The following is a 15,800-nucleotide window of genomic DNA, read 5'->3' as shown; positions in this document are numbered from 1 at the left end:
TCCCTGCAGGTCCTGTACAATGTGTTTGAATCTTTTGTGACGCTAGGTGGTGACAAGGTGACCGGTGTGGACTGCGTGAAAGGAATAGGTGTGTGGCTGGCGGGTCGTGTTTCAGCAGGGAGCCAGGGCCAGTGTCTTCTCCAGAACGTAGACCCCGCGTTCCACCTCCACCCCCCGTGGACCTGGCAGTATCTGTGCCAGGCTGGAACCCACAGCCTGCGCAGGGAAACATGCTTCCATTTCAAAGTCTCGGTGACAGGCTTCCTCCCTCCCCAGCAGGTTCCACTAATCTGGTTTCCCAGGCCCCAGCCACTGTGGGTGGCGAGGATCATTGCCCCCACAGACCCACAGGAGGACGTGGATCCTGTATCTGGGGTGCTGGGCATCCCTCTGGGCAGTGACAGTTACAGATGGCATTCCTGGGAGCCCAGAGCCTGGTTCTTGCTGCCACCCCCCCAATGCTGCTGGTCTCAGCGCTGCCCCCGCAGCGGGGCAGCCGGGCCTCCCTTGGTGCATTGCTCTCCCCTCCCCGTGGAGGCCAGAGCCTCTGTCCACCAAGAGAATCAGCCTCTTGTTTGCCGAGCTGCTGGTGCCTCTGGGGTCACCTGGGACCTCAATGGGCAACAGTCATTCAGTCAGGCCAGCTCGCCCACGGTGCTGCCACAGAGAGCCACTCAGAGGCCAGCGGCACTCCTTGTCCTTGCAGTGTCCTTCTTCGTGGTGAGCCTGGGGGGTACGCTGGTGGGCGTCGTGTTCGCCTTCCTGCTCTCCCTGGTGACACGCTTCACCAAGCACGTGCGCATCATCGAGCCTGGCTTCGTGTTTGTCCTCTCCTACCTGTCCTACCTCACATCTGAGATGCTGTCCCTGTCGGCCATCTTGGCGTGAGTCTCCCCTCGCTGGTTGGCCACCCACCAGCCCCCGCGCAGCCGGCAGACCCACCCAGGGGAGGCCTGGCCACTTCCCCGGGCAGGGTGGGAACTCACTATGGGGGGAGAAGAATTTGATCTATTTAGTCTTTTAATTAAGGAGTTGGCATCTTCATAGAGCTGTCCAGAGACTGCAGCGCCTGCTCTGCCCCCACACAGCCCTTCCCAGGGCTCTGACACTCAGAGCTGCCCCACCCCCTCCAGTGTGGGACCCAGGCCCCCAGAGGCCCACAGACAGTGTCAGGGTAGCCAGCCCAGGGCACCAAGCCCCTAGGAGGAGCCCTGTGCTCACAAAGAGGGGTGCTGATGAGTAGCAGGGCATGCTTGCCCAGGATGCAAGGGCACCAAGGTGCTGCCTTCCAGGAGATGGGCTTGCGCCCCACAGGGTCTGGTGGGAGCTGAGCCCTGGCCTGAGCCCTCATGGTGGGCTGTCCCGTGTGCCAGCATCACCTTCTGTGGCATCTGCTGTCAGAAGTACGTGAAGGCCAACATCTCGGAGCAGTCAGCCACCACAGTGCGCTACACCATGAAGATGCTGGCCAGCGGGGCCGAGACCATCATCTTCATGTTCCTGGGCATCTCGGCTGTGGACCCTCTCATCTGGAAGTGGAACACAGCCTTTGTGCTCCTGACACTGCTCTTCATCTCCGTGTACAGGGCCATAGGTGAGGGCGTGGGGAGCATGGGGGGTGATGCAAGGACAATGGGGAATGATGGGGGGATGATGGGGATGAGGGGACGATGGAGGGTGATGGAGGTGAGGGGACGATGGAGGGTGATGGGGGTGAGGGGACGATGGAGGGTGATGGGGGTGAGGGGACGATGGAGGGTGATGGGGGTGATGGGGGTGAGGGGACGATGGAGGGTGATGGGGTGAGGGGACGATGGAGGGTGATGGGGGTGAGGGGACGATGGAGGGTGATGGGGGTGAGGGGACAATGGGGGTGATGGGGGTGAGGGGGCGATGGAGGGTGATGGGGGTGAGGGATGATGAGGGTGATGTTGATGAGGGGACGATGGAGGGTGATGGGGATGGGGGGGATGTGGGGACGGTGGAGGGTGACAGAGGACTGAGGGGACATAGCCAGCCAACAGCAGGGACTGGCCTCGGGGAGTCTGCAGAACCAGGGACACACATTGGCCCCCGGCCCCCAGCCCTACAGCACAGTGAATGACAGGTTCAAGGGACCTTGGGGAACCTAAGGCTGGCCAGGACATTGGTCACCCTCAGTGAAAGGACAGGCCTTCTCACAGTCTTATAGCCTCATCTGAAATAAGACCACCTTGAGGTACAAGTGGAAGGTTCCAGAAGACAGGGGATCCCATGTAGCTTCCCACTGACTTACTCTGCATGTGGCCCCTTGGGGACAGTGTCAGTCACCATGGCACGTGAGAGGCAGGAGCCCCTGCGGCCCCACCCAGCCCTGGTCAGTGGTCCCGGTGGGCAGTGCTGACCCAGGGCTGGGGAGGGGAGAAGGCAGTCGGGTGACCCCCCACCTGCTCTGCCTGCAGTCGTTGGACTGAGGGCTCAGGGAAACACAGGCCCTGTGGTTCGGTGGCATCTTGTCCTGGAGCTGCCGGGCAGTCACATGCGTGGTCACACTGAGACCTGGGAATTTCCCGAGCGGCTGGAGCACAGCTTGGGGTGCAGAGGCAGGCAGGGGCCCAGAGAGCTCCAGAGAGGACGAGGGACCTGCGGGCGGGGCTACAGTGGTGCCTCCTGGTCCAGCTGTCTTGCTCGCTCGTGGGAGAAGGCAGCTTCCCAGCGTGACTCCTCCCCCACTGTGGCTGCAGGGGGTGCCGGCTGGGCCAGAGGGGCTGCATCTCCCCCCAAGTGCTGAGTGCACGCTGCACCCCACAGGGGTCGTCCTGCAGACCTGGATTCTGAATCGGTACCGGATGGTGCAGCTGGAGATCATTGACCAGGTGGTCATGTCCTACGGTGGCCTCCGAGGAGCTGTGGCTTACGCCCTGGTGGTCCTCCTGGACGAGAACAAGGTCAAGGAGAAGAACCTGTTTGTCAGCACCACCATCATCGTCATCTTCTTCACCGTCATCTTCCAGGTACGGGTGGTGGAGGGGCCTCACCCTCCCAGGCGCCAGGCCTAACGGGGTTGATAATTTTAGTAACTAGGTGCAGTTTTGTAGGTTTTCACGTGGCCCCACAGGGGGTGCAGCGTGATTTGGCCTAGAAACCTCCTTCCTTGGCCGTTGCTGGTTAACAAAGCCCCAGTTGATGTTTCATTGACCAGGAAGGAAAGGGCCCCGCTTTGCCTGGCTCTTGGCTACTCTAAGGAGCTGGCTGGGGGCGTCCAAGGACGTCCAGTGACCTGCAGGTGGCAGGGCCTCCTCTGCCGGGAGGTGGGCACAGATCACCTGGGTCCTGGCCAAGGGATGGCCCCTTCCGCCCCATTGGGGTAGATGGGCTCAGGATCAGTGGGCCACAGTGGGGTGTGGGGCTGGGGTGAGGCCTGGCCCAGCCTCAGGGTCAGGGTGCCTATCTTCCAGGGCCTGACCATCAAGCCCCTGGTGCAGTGGCTGAAGGTGAAGAGAAGTGAACAGCGAGACCCCAAGCTCAACGAGAAGCTGCACGGCCGGGTAGGCGGAAGGGCCGAGGGAGGAGGAGGAAGGGGCTGTCCAGGTGACGCTGACCACTTGCCTCTCTTCCCAAAGGCTTTCGACCACATCCTCTCGGCCATCGAGGACATATCAGGGCAAATCGGACACAATTATCTGAGAGATAAGTGAGTGGCTGCAGTGGCCCCTGACAAACTGAAACAGGAAAATTCAGAGGCACGTTCACCTCAGTTGTTAGTCCTCTTCTTTAACCAGCGACTGTAGGACCCACAGGCTATAGAACGAATCTCTGGCATCACCATGACCCTAACCCCAGTGAGCCCCAGTGACCTCAGAATACTGCCTCAGAGGACCCAGAGCCACTCACCACCTTGTTCAGGTCCCCGCTTCTCCCCTCCTGCCCCTGGGGTCCCCCAAGCCCCTTCTCCTAGAATGCCTCTGCTTCTCCTCCTGGAACCCCCCTTCTGCCTTCCTGCCCCTGGAGCCCCTTAAGCCCCTTCTCCTCCTAGAAACCTCCTACTTCTCCTTCTGGGACCCCCTTTCCCCCTCTAAATCCCCCTCCTCCTGGAATCCCCCTCCTTCCCCCATCTTCCTAGAGGGTTATGCAGTCAGAGGAAATCTTCATGACCGCATTTCAGGAGAAAGTTAATCCCACTTTCATGCACACACCATGACCCTGCCGTTGGACAGGAAGGCACGGTGGCCACAGGTCTGTGAGGCGGCGTTCAGCAGCACATGGAGGGTCATCTCTTTCATTTCAAACCTTGCCTGTGTGGCTGTCACAGTAAATGGAAACTGAGAATCCTGTCCAGTGGCTACAACGCTGTGTCCATCACGAGTTTGGATGTTGCCAGGGTTCCATCCCAGGGCTTCACCCAGACCCCGCCAAGAGCTGACCACTATTGGTTTGACCCACCTGTCCTTGCAGGTGGTCCAATTTTGATAGGAAATTCCTCAGCAAAATCCTCATGAGAAGGTCGGCTCAGAAGTCTCGAGATCGGATTCTGAACGTTTTCCACGAGCTCAACTTGAAGGACGCCATCAGCTACGTGGCTGAGGTACTGGCCGTCTTGTCTGCTCTTTGGTAGAAGTGTCGGGGGAGGGCGGGAACAGGCGAGACAGACGCGCATGTGGACAGTGCTGGGGTCTGCACCCTGAGGCCCGGGCAGGGGTGGGGGCAGCTGGTGGGCGACACACGGTCTTCTCGTTGCCCCAGCCGCAGTTCACCTGAGCTCAAGGGCCCTTAGGCACCCTGAAAGTGGGGCTCACCACAGCTCCCGCTCTGCGGTGCTGGGTCTGAAGTCACAGACCCCAGTGAGCACAAGCTCCAGGCTCCAGCCGGGGCGAGGCCATGGGCAGAAGACCTGTCTTCTGCACCTCCGACCAGCTGAGGAAGTTCAGAGCAGGAATCCTGGCCTCACTGACCGCGAGCCTTTGAGGCCTCGCTGCCTCCCTGGGGCTGGGAAGGTGGGTGGTGACCCCTGCTGGCTGCATCCTCTCCTGGGGACCTTCTATGGCCCCCAGTCCTCACTGGTGACAGGCTCCTAGCAGGGCACCAGCCTCCCGTCCCCCCTGCCGCCTGCCACCTTGGTGCCTATGATGCAGGCCTGTGGGCTCCTCTGCACCGCAGTTGTGCCTGTGAGCAACGCCCGCAGCATCAGCTCTGCCATAGCAGGTTGGCCCCCACCTGGCTGCCCTCCCCAGCTCCACCCTCTCCCCGGAGGGCCAGATGCTCTCCTAGGGCACCTCACTCGGCAGTGTGGCCTCCACGCCTGTGGACTCTGCTCTGCCTGGTTTTCGTCTGACTCTGGAGGCTAGGGTTTCTCTTCTGGGGAAAATTAGGGCAGCTGGTTTGGAGCCCCCGTGGGGACAGAGCCTCTTCCACCTGTGGGGATTCCCCACGCTCCCTGGGGCACCAAGTCCTTTGCACAAGCCTCCGTGAGCCTCCCAGCTCCAGCGGGGCCTCCACTGTGGCTTCTGGGGTCTTGGCTCTCCCAGGTGCCTCGGGGTCAGTGCACAGCACCCCAGGGCGGGGCTCCCTGGGGCCAGGCCAGTGACTGAAAAGGCCACCTCCTCCCGCAGGGAGAGCGCCGTGGGTCCCTGGCTTTCATCCGTTCCCCCAGCACGGACAACATGGTCAATGTGGACTTCAGCACCCCACGCCCCTCCACTGTGGAGGCTTCCGTCTCCTACCTCCTGTAGGTCCCCAGGGCTGCTGTGGGCCAAGCTCTCCCCAGGCTCCCCGACCAAGCCACAGGCATGGCCAGTGGGCCTCTTGGGGCTGCCCACATGGGAAACAGGGCCAGAGCTGGTGGCATCTGTCTCCTGTCGTGTCAGTCGGCTGGCTGGAGTGAGGCAGACCAGGGTCCAGCAGCCCAATTAAGGCGTGTCCCCCCACCACCACCAAAGACAGGGGTGCTGGTCCCAGATTCCAGGCCTCCAGCCTCTGCCCTGCCAGTGCAGGGCAGTTCTGGGCATCACTGCTGGCGCTTTGGAGGAGCAGGTGCACTGTGGGGTCAGTTTTAAACATGAGGGGGAGAAGGTCTCACCGGGATGACCCCAGGCCCCAAGGGTGCAGGCGGGAGGGCAGGTGGTCGTGCCCACTTGCTCACTGAGGCTCCCACAGGAGGGAGAACGTCAGCGCCGTGCGCCTGGACATGCAGTCCCTAGAGCAGCGGAGGCAGAGCATCCGGGACGCAGAGGACATGATCACCCACCACACGCTGCAGCAGTACCTGTACAAGCCCCGACAGGAGGTGGGTGTGCCCTCGCCAGAGCCGGCGCCCTGCCCATCCTGCCCCAGGGCAAAACACATCCCTACTTAGTGCAGGTTGCTCCTGGGAGGGTTGGGGTTCAGGCCTGCATCGGGCGGCAGCCCAGGCCCTGCAGACACGACCAGCTAACCCTAACCACCCTCCCAACTCCGTCGCCCCCCCAACAGTACAAACATCTCTACAGCCGGCACGGGCTGACCGCGGATGAGGACGAGAAGCAGGACACCGAGATCTTCCACAGGACCATGCGGAAGCGCCTGGAGTCCTTCAAGTCGGCCAAGCTGGGGATCAACCCCCACAAGAAGGCCGCTAAGCTGCTCAAGAGGGAGCGCGCCCAGAAGCGGGTGAGAGGGCACACTTGGGTGGGCCCCACCGAGGGGGCACCCCGGCAGCAGGGCAGAGGCCTCCCTGGGGTGGACAGGCAGATCAGGCAGGACCCAGATCTGTGAGCGGTTTCCTTCTGCTCCTCAGAGAAACAGCAGCATTCCCAACGGGAAACTGCCGATGGTGAGCTCCCTGCAGGACTTCACCATCAAGGAGAAAGGTAGGCTTGGCCATGGCTGGACACTGGTCAGCAGGAGCTGAGGGGTACCTGAAGGCAGCTGGGTGCAGACGGCTGTCCTTCCAGGAAACCCACTCCCTGGGCACCAGGGCCCTCCTCACAGGCTGCAGCCAGTCTGGGGGCAGGGCCACAACCTGGGCTTCCCATCCCCTTCCTCTGTGGCCCGCCCCCCACCCCTCCTCGAGAAGACCGAGCGTGGTCCTCTCTGCCCAGCCCCATCCTGGTGTGGCCAGGTGGGCACCATGGTCCACTGAGCTGCCCAGAGGCTGATAAGTGGGGGGTGGCAGACAAGAGGACACTGGGGGTGCCGGGGCAGTTGGTCAAGGGCTCAGACGAGGTCATCTGCGCTTCCAGCCTGTCCCCTTACGCTGTCCCTTCCCTGTCCCCAGATTTGGAACTCTCAGACACCGAGGAAGCCCCCAACTATGATGCTGAGATGAGTGGGGGGATCGAGTTCCTGGCAAACATCGCGCAGGACACAGCGACAGACTCCCCCTCAGGTGAGGGGGCGCGGCCCTCCGCTACCCACAGGTGACCCCCGGCGGGAGGCCCAGACGGTAGAGCGCGCTTCACGCGGCCGCGCAAGTGCGGGCGCCGGCAGAGGCCTCCGCTCTGAGAGAGGAGAGCGAGAGCCGGCGCAGGGCCGGAGCCCCAGGGCCCGAGACCTTCCAGGTGACCTTCCGTGCGGCCGAGGACCAGCTGCTGTCTGACCCAGGGCCGCTGCCTCCCTCTCTGCCCTTCCGGCGAGCGAGGGACGCTGACGACCGCCGCCCTCTCTCCTAGGAATTGACAACCCCGCGTTCTCCCCGGAGGAGAGCCCCGGCATCCTCTCTGGGGTGCCGCCCTGGCTGTGTCCCGGGGAGGCGGTGGTGCCCTCCCAGAGGGCCCGCCTGCAGATCCCCCACTCCCCCGGCACCTTCCACCGCCTGGCGCCCTTCCGCCTCAGCGGCAAGTCCGTGGACTCGTTCCTGCTGGCCGACGGCCCCGAGGAGCAGCCGCACGCCGCCCCGCCCGAGTCCACACACATGTAACTGGCCGCCGGCCCCCGCTCTGTCCCCGCTCCTCTCCGCGCGCCGCAGCCCCGCCCCACTCTGCGCGCACCAGCCTCAGCCTCTCTTCCAGCCGCGCTGCTTCCTGCGGGCGCATCTGACTTCCTGCTTCTCCCGCCAGCGCGGCGGGCGGCCTGAGGGTCCCGTGACTGAGGGTCCCGTGACTGAGGGTGTGAGCGTCCCCGCTGAGTGAGGGTCCCGCTGACTGAGGGTCCCGCTGAGTGAGGGTGTGAGCGTCCCCGCTGAGTGAGGGTCCCGCTGTGTGAGGGTCCCGCTGAGTGAGGGTCCCGCTGTGTGAGGGTCCCGCTGAGTGAGGGTCCCGCTGACTGAGGGTGTGAGCGTCCCCGCTGTGTGAGGGTCCCGCTGACTGAGGGTCCCGCTGAGTGAGGGTGTGAGCGTCCCCGCTGAGTGAGGGTCCCGCTGAGTGAGGGTCCCATGATTGAGGGTCCCGCTGACTGAGGGTGTGAGGGTCCCGCTGACTGAGGGTCCCATGACTGAGGGTGTGAGCGTCCCCCCTGTGTGAGGGTCCCGCTGAGTGAGGGTCCCGCTGAGTGAGGGTGTGAGCGTCCCCGCTGAGTGAGGGTCCCGCTGTGTGAGGGTCCCGCTGAGTGAGGGTCCCGTGACTGAGGGTGTGAGCGTCCCCGCTGAGTGAGGGTCCCGCTGTGTGAGGGTCCCGCTGAGTGAGGGTCCCGCTGACTGAGGGTGTGAGCGTCCCCGCTGTGTGAGGGTCCCGCTGACTGAGGGTCCCGCTGAGTGAGGGTCCCGCTGAGTGAGGGTCCCATGACTGAGGGTCCCATGAGTGAGGGTGTGAGCGTCCCCGCTGAGTGAGGGTGTGAGCGTCCCCGCTGAGTGAGGGTCCCGCTGAGTGAGGGTCCCATGACTGAGGGTCCCGCTGACTGAGGGTGTGAGGGTCCCGCTGAGTGAGGGTCCCGCTGACTGAGGGTCCCGTGACTGAGGGTGTGAGCGTCCCCCCTGTGTGAGGGTCCCGCTGAGTGAGGGTCCCGCTGAGTGAGGGTCCCGTGACTGAGGGTGTGAGCGTCCCCCCTGTGTGAGGGTCCCGCTGAGTGAGGGTCCCGCTGACTGAGGGTGTGAGCGTCCCGCTGAGTGAGGGTCCCGTGACTGAGGGTCCCGCTGACTGAGGGTCCCGTGACTGAGGGTGTGAGCGTCCCCCCTGTGTGAGGGTCCCGCTGACTGAGGGTGTGAGCGTCCCCGCTGTGTGAGGGTCCCGCTGAGTGAGGGTCCCGCTGACTGAGGGTCCCGTGACTGAGGGTGTGAGCGTCCCCCCTGTGTGAGGGTCCCGCTGACTGAGGGTGTGAGCGTCCCCGCTGTGTGAGGGTCCCGCTGAGTGAGGGTCCCGCTGACTGAGGGTCCCGCTGACTGAGGGTCCCATGACTGAGGGTGTGAGCGTCCCCGCTGAGTGAGGGTGTGAGCATCCCCGCTGAGTGAGGCTGTGAGCGTCCCCGCTGAGTGAGGGTCCCGCTGAGTGAGGGTCTCATGACTGAGGGTCCTGTGACTGAGGGTGTGAGCGTCCCCCCTGTGTGAGGGTCCCGCTGAGTGAGGGTGTGAGCATCCCCCCTGTGTGAGGGTCCCGCTGAGTGAGGGTCCCGCTGAGTGAGGGTCCCATGACTGAGGGTGTGAGCGTCCCCCCTGTGTGAGGGTCCCGCTGAGTGAGGGTCCCATGACTGAGGGTCCCGTGACTGAGGGTGTGAGCGTCCCCGCTGAGTGAGGGTCCCGCTGAGTGAGGGTCCCACTGACTGAGGGTGTGAGCGTCCCCGCTGAGTGAGGGTCCCGCTGAGTGAGGGTCCCGTGACTGAGGGTCCCGTGACTGAGGGTGTGAGCGTCCCCCCTGTGTGAGGGTCCTGCTGAGTGAGGGTCCCGCTGTGTGAGGGTCCCGTGACTGAGGGTCCCGTGACTGAGGGTGTGAGCGTCCCCGCTGAGTGAGGGTCCCGCTGAGTGAGGAGGGTCCCGCTGACTGAGGGTGTGAGCGTCCCCGCTGAGTGAGGGTCCCGCTGAGTGAGGAGGGTCCCGCTGACTGAGGGTGTGAGCGTCCCCGCTGAGTGAGGGTCCCGCTGAGTGAGGGTCCCGTGACTGAGGGTCCCGTGACTGAGGGTGTGAGCGTCCCCCCTGTGTGAGGGTCTCGCTGTGTGAGGGTCCCGCTGAGTGTCCCGCTGTGTGAGGGTCCCGTGACTGAGGGTCCCGTGACTGAGGGTGTGAGCATCCCCCCTGTGTGAGGGTCCCGCTGTGTGAGGTGTGAGGGTCCCGCTGTGTGAGGTGTGAGGGTCCCGCTGTGTGAGAGTGTGTGTCCCGCTGTGTGAGGTGTGAGGGTCTCGCTGTGTGAGGGTGTGAGGGTCCCGCTGTGTGAGTGTCTCGCTGTGTGAGGGTGTGAGGCTCCGGCTGTGTGAGGGTGTGAGGGTCCCGCTGTGTGAGGGTGTGAGGGTCCCGCTGTGTGAGGGTCTCACTGTGTGAGGGTCCCGCTGTGTGAGGTGTGAGGGTCTCGCTGTGTGAGGGTGTGAGGGTCCCGCTGTGTGAGTGTCTCGCTGTGTGAGGGTGTGAGGGTCTCGCTGTGTGAGTGTCTCGCTGTGTGAGGTGTGAGGGTCCCGCTGTGTGAGGGTCTCGCTGTGTGAGAGTGTGAGGGTCCCGCTGTGTGAGTGTCTCGCTGTGTGAGGTGTGAGGGTCCCGCTGTGTGAGGGTGTGAGGGTCCCACTGTGTGAGGGTCTCGCTGTGTGAGGGTGTGAGGGTCTCGCTGTGTGAGGGTCCCACTGGGTGAGAGTGTGAGGGTGTGAGGGTCCCGCTGTGTGAGTGTCTCGCTGTGTGAGGTGTGAGGGTCCCGCTGTGTGAGGGTCTCTCTGTGTGAGGGTGTGTGTCTCGCTGTGTGAGTGTCTCGCTGTGTGAGGGTGTGAGGGTCCCGCTGTGTGAGGGTCTCGCTGTGTGAGGGTGTGAGGGTCTCGCTGTGTGAGGGTCCCGCTGGATGAAAGTGTGAGGGTGTGAGGGTCCCGCTGTGTGAGGGTCTCGCTGTGTGAGGGTGTGTGTCTCGCTGTGTGAGGGTCCCGCTGTGTGAGTGTCTCGCTGGGTGAGGGTCCCGCTGGGTGAGGGTGTGAGGGTCCCGTTGGGTGAGGGTGTGAGGGTCTCGCTGTGTGAGGGTCCCGCTGGGTGAGAGTGTGAGGGTGTGAGGGTCCCGCTGTGTGAGTGTCTCGCTGTGTGAGGTGTGAGTGTCTCGCTGTGTGAGGGTGTGAGGGTCTCGCTGTGTGAGGGTGTGTGTCTCGCTGTGTGAGGGTCCCGCTGTGTGAGGGTCTCGCTGTGTGAGGGTCCCGCTGGGTGAGGGTGTGAGGGTGTGAGGGTCCCGCTGTGTGAGTGTCTCGCTGTGTGAGGTGTGAGGGTCCCGCTGTGTGAGGGTCTCTCTGTGTGAGGGTGTGTGTCTCGCTGTGTGAGTGTCTCGCTGTGTGAGGGTGTGAGGGTCTCGCTGTGTGAGGGTCCCGCTGGGTGAGAGTGTGAGGGTGTGAGGGTCCCGCTGTGTGAGTGTCTCGCTGTGTGAGGTGTGAGTGTCTCGCTGTGTGAGGGTGTGAGGGTCTCGCTGTGTGAGGGTGTGTGTCTCGCTGTGTGAGGGTCCCGCTGTGTGAGGGTCTCGCTGTGTGAGGGTCCCGCTGGGTGAGGGTGTGAGGGTGTGAGGGTCCCGCTGTGTGAGTGTCTCGGTGTGAGGTGTGAGTGTCTCGCTGTGTGAGGGTGTGAGGGTCTCGCTGTGTGAGGGTGTGTGTCTCGCTGTGTGAGGGTCTCGCTGTGTGAGGGTCCCGCTGTGTGAGGGTCCCGCTGTGTGAGGGTGTGTGTCTCGCTGTGTGAGGGTCCCGCTGTGTGAGGGTCTCGCTGTGTGAGGGTCCCGCTGGGTAAGGGTGTGAGGGTCCCGCTGGGTGAGGGTGTGAGGGTCTCGCTGTGTGGGGGTCCCCGCTGTGTGAGGGTCCCCGCTGTGTGAGGGTCGCCTGCTCCGGGCTGTCGGTTAGGAGAGCGCCGGCTCGGGGACCCTGGCACCGAAGGGCACGAGCTTTTCTCCCTCAAGGCCCGCGGCCCCGGAAAGCCCGGAGGAAGCGGACTCGGCAGACACCCTCACTCGGAGGGCAGTGCAGCGGGCGGGGCAGGGAGGGGTCCCCGAGGCCCGGCTCGCCGCCTCAGGCAGGCGCCCGTCTTCTTCCCGCAGCTTCGCCTCCCGGCCTCGCTACCGACTTGGGCCTGGGGCGTGACCCCCACTTCCTGCCTAGGCGGGGGCCGCCGCGCCGCCCCGCGCTCACGCCGGCTCCTCCCGCAGGTGACACCGGCTCCGACGCGCCGCTCACCGGACGCTCGTCCCCGCCCGCCGCCGAGAAGCCCCCGCGCGCGCGCGCCCCGAGCCCGGCCCCGCCCAGCCCCGCGAGGGCCCCGCCCAGCAGCCCGCGGAGCCCCGCGCCCGCGGCGCCGCCCGAGCCCGAGCCCGCGGCGGGGCCCGCGCAGGGGGCGGGGCCGGAGCGCCGCGGGCTGCTGGGCGCGCACGCGCGGTCGGCGGCGGCGCGCCGCGTGCACAGCCGGCGATCGTTCCAGCGGCCCCGCGCGCGCCGCCGCCCCGCGCTACTCAAGCTGGCGTCGCTGCCGCCGTCGTGCCAAGCGCCGCCGCACGCGCTGGAGCAGGAGGAGACGCCGCTGTGACTGCCATCCCCCGAGGTCTGCAGGCTTGACGTCGCCCCCGGGGGTGACCCTCACGGCCGCGCCCCCGGGGGGCTGCACTCCGCCCCGGCCGCGCCCCCGGGGGGGCTCCACTCCGCCACGGCCGCGCCCCCCGGGGGGCTCTGCCCCCATCACGGCCACCCTCCTAGATCTGCACCCATTACCTCGCCCCAGGGGATGACCTCGACCCTCACGACCTCGCCTCTTAGGGGTCTCCACCTGCCCCTCCCAGCCGAGCCATCACTGCCCGCCCCAACGCATGGTCTCCATTCCCGCCACAGCTGCCCATTGGGGGTCTGCTCGCATGGCTGTATTTTCTTGGGGTTGTGCACTCTGTGGCCTCACTCCCAAGGGGTCTTCTGGTGACCTGGAGTAGCCCTGGACACTCACCGATCCGGCTAGGTGTTGGGATGTACAGGAACCAAATGAGCTGCAAGATCTGAGCCGAGGCATTCCTTGGGGTTCCTGTGGAGAGGCCGCTGCGGGTGGGAAGTGGGGGTGAGCCTTTCCCACTGTCTGGGAGGCTCCCTTGCGGGCCCTCTGTCCACCGGTCCTGGATTTGAGCTGAGCCGGTATTTGTGTATTGCTGTTTCTACGGTCACCCCTGACTCAGGGACAGTTTGTGCTTCAGTTCCTGCCATCTGTGTCCGTTCTCATCAGCTCTGCTGGAGAAACGACCCAAACCAGATGAGACTTGCCCACCGTGATACCCACCCACGCTGGCCTCTCCCAAAGCCCCCCTGGACTGTCAGCCCCAGGGTGGGGGGAGCCCTGACCCCAGGGTGGGATGTGAACACTACTCACCAGGTCTTTGAACCACCTGTCACCTTAGGGACCGTAGGCACGGCTGCAGAAGTATCTTTTGTTTGCTCATCCTTTTCGTGTTGAGATTCCCAGAGCCTGATGCTTGCTCACCCTGCGCAGACCCAGCCTCTGAATGGGGCACCAGGCCCCAAACTTCCCCAAGCCCCAGGTCTGTGGCCTGAGCTGCCCCACCTGATGCTGGACGATGGCCCAGGCTGGGTTAAGGGTTGCAATGACCCAGTGGGCAAGCCCACACAGCCCCAGCAGATGTGTGGGCCTGTCAGCAAGCAGTCCTCTTTAGAGTCACAGCTGGTCCTTGGAGGCCCCGGGTCTGCTTATCACAGAGAGGGGATGAGGGGGATTGGATGCCCCCACGCCCACCCCACCCTCAGGGGTTCAGGGACGTGGCCTTGGACAGAGCCCTCGGTCCTCACCCGCTCCTCAGGAGGGTTTGTGAGGCAGTCAAAGAGCAGATGGTCAGGGGATCCCGGAAGCTTCTGTGAAGCAGCTCAGCCCTGCTCAGGGAATTGTCCGCTGTGCTGTGACCACGTCTTCTGTGAGTCCTTGCAGCACCCCACCCTGCCCCCCGACCATGGCAGTTCGCAGGGCCCCAGTAGCCCTGGTGGAAAGTCTACACTGCGCTGTTGAGGGAAACGGGGAGCGGCAGGGAGGGTGGCTGTAGCCCATGTCACCCAGAGACGGTCCGTAGGCTGATGCGCAGGTCTGCTCACCACCTGGGTTGCTCGCTTAGCTGTCACCGGGACAGGAGTGATGTGGTTTGCAATGCTTGTTCTCACATTCACAGCCACTTTGACCCACTCTCTGAGCACAAGAGCCAGCCTTCGTCTGTCCCACAGGCCTGGTGGAAGGCACATTCTCCATCCACTCCTGCAGGGGTGGTTCGTCCGGAGCAGGTGGGCTGGTCCAGGCACCACAGCCCAACCATTCAGCATCTCCAGCTGCCTTAACAACTCTCCTGGACTGCTGGACCCAGATCTGATTCCTCACTGCAGGGCCAGAGGTTGAGACACCCACTTGACACTGTAGACACTAGACTTCTGCGTGGCCGACCTTCCTTGGGCCAGCTGTGCTGTGGGCAGCAGGCACTGCCTGTTGTCAGCCTGCACAGGCCGAGAGCAGTGTCCAAAGTTCCAGCGAGACGTCCAGCCCGAGAGACTGTGTTTGGTCTGTGACACAGCATTATAAGCCGTAGTACTGTGGACACATTTCATAAATGAGAATCTGAGCTGTTCTTGTCATTGTAAAACAGAATGTAAACAGTCTTATGAATGTATTTCCTTAGGAAAACTGTTGTAAAATTTTTTATTAGGAAGATTCTTATTTATTTAATACTGAACTTTGGCCGACTTTGTGATATAAAGTACACAAATTTAGGAGTCATTCTCTCACTTCTACATTTTCTTGAAAATTTCAGTGCAGTGCTCAATGAACTGTTGATTTCTATTGTTAGAGGAGATTTAATGGAGGAATTTCATTGAAACTGGAATGGGAATGTATTTTACATTATGAGTGGTGAAAATTGTGAATGCTGGTTTTGTGAATGTAACCCTGTCAAGCTGTGTGACCCTCATCACGACTACGTGCCTTAAAGCACTGCCCGTGTGCTGTCAATGGTGTCTGGGCGGAGCCCACCACAGACCCTGCAGCAGCCTGATCAAGTCTATTAAAAATATTACAAGACACTTTGGGTGAAAACTTTGTTTACAAGTGAGATCGTATCAGGAGGTCTTAAGGGGCCACTTCTCCTGCAGGCATAGCATTCTGGCACTAAAATTAACGTGGATGCACCTCTGTTGTGTGTGTGTGTATGAGTGAGGGTCATGTGGATGCACCTGTGTGTGTGCGCGTGAGGCTCAGGGTTAGTGCAGAGGCTGAGGGCAGAGCCTGAGCACCAGATGTGTGTGTGTGTGTGTGTGTGTGTGTGTGTGTGAGGCTCGGGTCTGGAGCAGAGCCTGAGCCTTGGATGCGTGTGTGTAGGCGGTAGTCATGTGGACGTGCCTGTGTGCATGTGAGCATGTGTGTGTGTGTGTGCGCGTGAGGCTCAGGGTTAGTGCAGAGCCTGCGGGGGTGTGTGTGTGTGTGTGTGTGAGGCTCGGGTCTGGAGCAGAGCCTGAGCCTTGGATGCGTGTGTGTAGGCGGTAGTCATGTGGACGTGCCTGTGTGCATGTGAGCGTGTGTGTGTGTGTGCGCGTGAGGCTCAGGGTTAGTGCAGAGCCTGCGGGCAGAGCCTGAGCCCTGGGAACCCAACCCCCGCTGCCCCTGCAGCAGAGATGGTGGCCACCAGCACTCTGCCTGCCGGAGTGGGAGGACCAAGCACTTGCCACACCAAAGGGGCCCACAGCGGGCAGGCCTGGGGCTGGAAATGAGGTGGGGACAGCTGGGTCCAGAGCTTGGGGGA

The 15,800-nt window shown here is 63.2% G+C and overlaps 1 protein-coding gene across 3 annotated transcripts in view; it reads left to right on the top strand.

Moving 5' to 3' along the window:
• The window catches only part of SLC9A3 (solute carrier family 9 member A3), a 40,465-nt gene extending 26,784 nt beyond the window's left edge, over window positions 1-13,681 (top strand). Inside the window, exons 4-16 of one of the 3 annotated variants that reach the window (XM_088827607.1) lie at window positions 10-88; window positions 707-884; window positions 1,374-1,594; window positions 2,791-2,993; window positions 3,438-3,527; window positions 3,603-3,673; window positions 4,435-4,564; window positions 5,589-5,704; window positions 6,133-6,262; window positions 6,448-6,624; window positions 6,752-6,824; window positions 7,232-7,342; window positions 12,186-13,681. In XM_088827607.1, coding sequence (XP_088683733.1) covers window positions 10-88; window positions 707-884; window positions 1,374-1,594; window positions 2,791-2,993; window positions 3,438-3,527; window positions 3,603-3,673; window positions 4,435-4,564; window positions 5,589-5,704; window positions 6,133-6,262; window positions 6,448-6,624; window positions 6,752-6,824; window positions 7,232-7,342; window positions 12,186-12,559 — 1,953 coding nt within the window. In that variant the 3' untranslated portion in view covers window positions 12,560-13,681. Of the gene's footprint in view, window positions 1-9; window positions 89-706; window positions 885-1,373; window positions 1,595-2,790; window positions 2,994-3,437; window positions 3,528-3,602; window positions 3,674-4,434; window positions 4,565-5,588; window positions 5,705-6,132; window positions 6,263-6,447; window positions 6,625-6,751; window positions 6,825-7,231; window positions 7,343-7,625; window positions 7,874-12,185 lie in introns of those variants that run through there. The other 2 variants (XM_088827608.1, XM_055422327.2) reach the window with 2 other exon arrangements.
• Window positions 13,682-15,800: the final 2,119 nt, after the last annotated feature.

Source organism: Moschus berezovskii, chromosome 18 (assembly GCF_049115385.1).
Source record: "Moschus berezovskii isolate FMDL1 chromosome 18, NW_MosBer_1.0, whole genome shotgun sequence".
Classification (NCBI taxonomy): Eukaryota; Metazoa; Chordata; class Mammalia; order Artiodactyla; family Moschidae; genus Moschus; species Moschus berezovskii.
Note: the sequence above shows the minus strand (reverse complement) of the source record. Positions and strands in the feature narration are given on the sequence as shown.